The sequence below is a fragment of the Peromyscus californicus genome, unplaced genomic scaffold, assembly GCF_007827085.1.
Source record: "Peromyscus californicus insignis strain IS unplaced genomic scaffold, ASM782708v3 Scaffold_7__1_contigs__length_154581171, whole genome shotgun sequence".
Classification (NCBI taxonomy): domain Eukaryota; kingdom Metazoa; phylum Chordata; class Mammalia; order Rodentia; family Cricetidae; genus Peromyscus; species Peromyscus californicus.
This window is the reverse complement of record NW_026294595.1, coordinates 16109235-16114953: the sequence shown is the minus strand read 5'-3', so window position 1 is coordinate 16114953 and position 5719 is coordinate 16109235. Positions and strand designations below refer to the sequence as shown.

The following is a 5719-nucleotide window of genomic DNA, read 5'->3' as shown; positions in this document are numbered from 1 at the left end:
GGGACCAGCAGCATTATCAAGACCTGGCTGAATGTTTAAAAAGCAGTCTCAGGCTTCATGCCAGACCTGGAGAACAAGACTCACTATTTCAGCAAAAATGCAGGATATAGAAATATGCGTTAGAGAGTGAGCACTGAGGAAATGACTTAATGGGTGAAGCACTTGCCATGCAAATGTGAGGGTCTGAGTTCGGATCCCCAGAACCCACACAAAGCTGGACACAGTAGAACACATCTATAATCACAGTGGTCCTATGGTGAAATGGGAAGTGAATCCAGAGATGCTCTAGATGCTATGGGCTAGCTAGCCTGGCATGCGTAGCAGTAAATAAGAGACCCTGTCTTAAATGGCGTGAAAAGCAAGAACCAATACCCAAGGTTCCCATGACCTTCACATGCACAGCATGGCACATGTGTGCCCGTACTCACACACACAAACACATTACACACATGCACACATATGAAACCCACAGAGTGAGGATGACTGATCTGATGTATCAGTTCCTAAGCCTGGCTCATTATTTGAATCACTTCAAGCACTAGAGACTAAGGACAGGGGAAAAAATACTTACCGAGTGATTCAGATGTGCAGGCATGTTTTGGCATCTATGACTTTAACTAAACACTTCATATTTTTAAAGAATAATACTTACATTACAAAAGGAATCCAATCTACTGCAGGAAAAATGTTAAGGAATGTTAGCAATCATTGACAATGCTGTCAGTCATGAATGAGCGCTGTGAGAGCACCAACAGTCTTTGTTCCCATGTGTGTGTCTCTATACAGCTATGAATTTAGTTGTAATTATAATGAGCACATTATTTATAACCTACACTTTTCACTTCATATATTTGGAAATTTTGTGCCATAAATGTCATCATTAACGAGCATATACTTCTTATTTACTGAATGTGTTGTTCCCTTTCAGCCAATTACCTATTATTAGACGTTGAGGGTATTTCCAACATCCCAACCTTGTAAAAATATTCAGTTGAACTCTTTTATAACTAGACATTTGGGCGATCCCTTACTTCTCCCTGGAACATGGGCAACAACACATGCAATCACAGAATAGACAGAGTGCTTGGTGCCTGACTCACAACACCAGCATTTGTGCAGAATCGGCACTGTTATCAGTGCTCTGTTATCCTTCACTCTCAACAGGTCTTAAACTTTTGCCCAATTACTTCCCATGGTGACAGAATCATAATACCAGTAATAAAAGCCACTTGGGCTACAGTCCCATTTCTTATCATATCAGACCATGGATCTCAGTGACACCAAGGTGTCAATTCCTGCAATCAGCATCCACCTTGTCTTCCTTACCTGGCTTCCTCAGTATCACTTCTTCCATCTCCAAGTCTCCTTACTCCCCACATTCTTCTTTTCTATCTCATTTTCTACTTTCTTACATAATTACTTCTTTTTTTTTTTTTTTTTTTTTTTTTTTTTTGGTTTTTCAAGACAGGGTTTCTCTGTGTAGTTTTGCGCCTTTCCTGGAACTCACTTGGTAGCCCAGGCTGGCCTCGAACTCATAGAGATCCGCCTGGCTCTGCCTCCCGAGTGCTGGGATTAAAGGCGTGTGCCACCACCGCCCGGCAATTACTTCTTTTTTATCCCCCTTCCTGCTTGGCATGAATCAGATCTACTCAGTAAGCCTCAGGCCCAGGCATCCCTGCATTCACTCTTGGGAGCTGTTCTGCTTAGATCTGTTCTGAGTTTCTTGTGTGCTATTCTGGATTGGACTTTCTGGGTGATCATTTTAGCTGGAAACTCTGGGATAGGATACTCCTCCAGGAAAGAACACAGTCCTGGGAATCTTCTGTGGCTTGGGGTTTATATAGGTCACTCTCTTCACATCACAGTGCTCATTTTCAAAAGCACAAGTCTCGGTTTATCAACCCTGTTCTGATTTTCACCTGGGGAAAAAAAAAAAAAGAGAGGCATTTGGACAGACTCTTCACACATGTCAGCAGCTCCAGTTCCCAGGAATGATGCTTCCTAACCTTCAAACCCTGCTTATCCTCCCCGGCTGAGTTGTTCTTCCCTAGGCTAAGTGTTTTACTCCCTGCTGGGTGACTGGGACAGAGCAGGATGACTGTCCAGCCAGGCTGGGAAATGGGACTGGATCTGCACTGAGGTTATCCCCAATCTGTGGAGCACCCACCTCTGAGCCTGGGAAGTGAGATGGTAGGCTATTCAGGTGAATCTGCTCTCTAGATTCTAAGAGCTGGCATCAGCAGACGGATGAGTCCTAGGCTCACACCTCTGCCGGCAAAACCTGCTCTAATGGCCAGGAATAAGGAAAAGGCAGAGCTGCCTAGAGCTGGGAGGGTGGGGAGACCATAGTGGATTCCGTAATGCCTAGGGGTGGGGACGGCTTGTGGCTGGGTAACTCTGAGCCTCGGGATGGCTGCCCCCAAATACGCACCTCTGCTTTTCTGACAGCTTTTTTCTTCTTTTCCGCAGTAAAGACCAGACACTCTCACTAAAGGAATGTGCTCCCTTCCCATGGCAAGATACTACATGTAAGTAATTTTTCTCAGTCAAGGGGTCGGGGGAATCACACGAGAAGGGAAAAGGCTGAGTCAAAGGAACGAAGCTCCCTCTGGCCGCAAAAACTCAAGCATTGAATAATCACTCTTCATCCTTCGTCATTCTTGGTGGCAGACTAAGAAATTTGTAAGGAGAGTATTGCTAAGTCCATTTCACAGATCTGGAAATTGAGGCTCCAAGAGGTTGCATAATTTTCCTCCATGCCATACAACTACCCAGAAGCCGAGGGTGGGCTCAGACTCCATGTTCTCTGAACTGATATATCTAGCTTTAGAAAGCTCAAACAATCTTGAGTTCCAGTGGCAGCATTTTTAAGGTGACCTTAACTGATGCCTGGATCTTAAAAAAAAAAAAAAAAAAGTTTCACTATAGCCCTGGCTAGCCTGGAACTTGCTATGTGCATTCGGGTGACCTCAAACTCACAGAGCTCTGCTCACCTCTGCCTTCCAAGTGCTGGGATTAAAGAATTTACCACCACACTGCTCCCTTGACACACTTAGTGGTGTCTAAATAGAATGCTCCAGCAGGTGAACTATTAAGTCCCACCCAGTTCCCCAAGTCTGCAAAGAATGCCAGGTGGCAAGGTCTTCACTGACCTTTGTTCTTAATGAACAAGTGAGCCTGCTTTAAAAACAATAGTGTTCTTAAACAGCCATTACCAGCTGCGGCAGAGTCAGAAGGGCTCCTGGAGGTGGTGGCATTGTTCCAGATGTTCTGCTCTCAAAGGTATTGGGAGCTCCCTGGGCTCTGAGAGCAATTGATGGGCATCTCTGGAACCAGCTGGGCAACTAGGCTAATAACAGGCATGGTTTTGATGTTTCACGTGCGTGACAGTTTCTCCCCAGCTTCCCTGATGCATACTTACCCTCCCAGGCAGGTCATTAGATACACAGCCATCCCCAATGACTAATCAGGCCCTGATCTAGTTCTGGTTCGGCCTCCTATATTTGGTCCACCCAGAGTTTACCTCACCATGGCCAGAATGGGGTCAGAATCTAGTGACATAGACTTTATTTTCAGATTTCTCTTTTCTTTAAGTTTACAAAGCAAATCACACTTATTACATCCTCAATTCCTTCATTAATGAGTGGTTCTGTCAAAAAACAAAACAAAAAAGCAGGCCCAGAAATCTGGGATAAGACGCACTGTGTTCCCAGGATACCTGAGTCTCAAAGCAACTACTCAGACAGCCATAAAAACATCCTCTATCTCTTCACCTAGAAGGCACTGGCCACTGTCACTTACGGGAGCCTCTGACTATCATGAGCCTAGGAACTGTTTCTGCCCTTATTGGAGCAGTGTCTCTCTCCTCTCTGGAAATGGTGAACTTACCAAAGGCTCAGTGTGGTGGTCCAGAGTGCAGGGATTGAAAGACACAATGATCCCTGAAGACAGTAGGCCATTAACCTTGCCCTCCTATTTCAGAATCAAAGATGCGCATCAAAAGGTTTTGTACACACGGAATGGCCAGCTCCTGGTGGGAGACCCTGATTCAGACAACTGTAGCCCAGGTGAGCCTCCGGGGGGCCTCTCTTCTGGGACTTGCCCAATCTCTGCCTGTTACAGGCCCTTGACTCATTTCTTCTCTCATGTCTTTAGAGACATGAGAATGCTGTCCCCATGGTAATGAGAAGAGGTGAGGGGCAGCTTCAGCCTGTCCTGGTGAGTTCTGCTCACCCTACTGTCTCCATGCAGAAACAGGCCGGCTGTTCCCGGGCCCAGCTGCTCCTTGCTGAGTCCTATCTTGCTAAAAGCCTTCCGTCTGCGGTCCCTTCACTGCCTGAATTGAACTCTCTCTTACCTCCCAGAGAAGATCTGTATCCTTCCTAACCGAGGCCTGGACCGCTCCAAGGTACCCATCTTCCTGGGGATCCAGGGAGGAAGTTGCTGCCTGGCGTGTGTTGAGACAAGAGAGGGGCCATCCCTGAGGCTGGAGGTGAGAGACCCCTCCTCCTTCTGGAGGACACACCAAGTCAGTCTTGCCCCCGGATTGCAATAGCATCTTGCATGTGTCCCCCCCCCCCCTCTTGTCCTCCATCTCTCTCTTTGCCTCCAGCAAGGGGATCCTCGCCTTTTGGTATCTGCAGAAGGAGCATCCTTGAGTAAAGCTCTTTTCTATTGAGTTCTTTGGCCAAGCTCCTGAGCCGTTAGGACCTGACGCCCCAAACAGAACGCTCATCTCATCTCACAGCTGGCTCTCTTCTCCCCGCAGGATGTGAGCATCGAGGACCTGTACAAGGGCGGTGAACAAACCACCCGCTTCACCTTTTTCCAGAGAAGCCTGGGCTCCGCCTTCAGGCTCGAGGCTGCTGCGTGCCCTGGCTGGTTCCTCTGTGGCCCAGATGAGCCCCAGCAGCCAGTGCAGCTTACCAAAGACAGTGAACCCTCTACCCGTACTGAGTTCTACTTTGAACAGAGTCGGTAAGGAGGCATGAGACTGAAGTCCAACCTAGTGCCCCCAAACTGAGCCCATCTTGCTCAGAGTCTGTGGGAGGCAGAATGATGGTCCACCAATGATGTCTGAAAGCCTTACTCCCCAGAATCTGTAACTATGTTACATTAAATGGCAAAAGGGACGTTTCCTTCGTGGTCCGTTTGACCCAAAGAAATCATATGAGGCCTCATGAGAAAGAAGGAGTCGGAAAGAGACTGGGATAAACGTCGCTACTAAATTTGAGGGTAGAGATAGGGACCATGAGATGATGAATGTGAGTGATTTCTAGAAACTGGAAAAGGCAAGAGCTCTCCTGACACCGATTTCAGAGTTTTCTGGCCTCCAGAATTGTACAATAATATACTTCCATTGTTTCAAGCCGCTGAGTCTGTGGTAGTTTATTGAAGCAGCCGTGTTTCATATGCAATTCAAAGGGTATAGGTACCCTGGTGATTTCTTGGAAAGACACCCACAAATTGTCTTGGATGTTGGGTCCAGTGGAGTCCCTGTGTCGAGGGGATGCCACAACCCAGAATATCAGGCTGGACTCTTCTGAGAGTTTATGGTTGCACCCTTTGCCCAAGAGCCCCAGCAATTTTTCATTTCTTAGAAAATCTATGTCCCTGCTCTAACATGGCACCATCTAGCCTGTACTGTCCTGGTTCAGTGAGGGGTGAGCTGCTGGCACTCTTGTGTCACCAGTGTCTAGAGCAGTGCTGGAGTACAAAA

At 47.1% G+C, this 5719-nt stretch overlaps 1 protein-coding gene across 1 annotated transcript; it reads left to right on the top strand.

Moving 5' to 3' along the window:
• The first annotated feature begins 2496 nt into the window (after positions 1 to 2496).
• Positions 2497 to 4981, top strand: Il1f10 (interleukin 1 family member 10). Its single transcript, XM_052723148.1, has 4 exons — positions 2497 to 2528; positions 3982 to 4067; positions 4365 to 4492; positions 4769 to 4981. The coding sequence occupies exons 1-4, from the start codon at positions 2497 to 2499 to the stop codon at positions 4979 to 4981; spliced, it is 459 nt and encodes a 152-aa protein (XP_052579108.1).
• Positions 4982 to 5719: the final 738 nt, after the last annotated feature.

Bases quoted from the DNA above. Each gene is read 5' to 3' on its own strand.
- Il1f10 (XM_052723148.1), top strand. From the start codon at position 2,497: ATGTGCTCCCTTCCCATGGCAAGATACTACAT. The intron at 2,529-3,981 runs GTAAGTAATTTT...CTCCTATTTCAG, and splicing joins CCCATGGCAAGATACTACAT to AATCAAAGATGCGCATCAAA. The intron at 4,068-4,364 runs GTGAGCCTCCGG...CTTACCTCCCAG, and splicing joins TTCAGACAACTGTAGCCCAG to AGAAGATCTGTATCCTTCCT.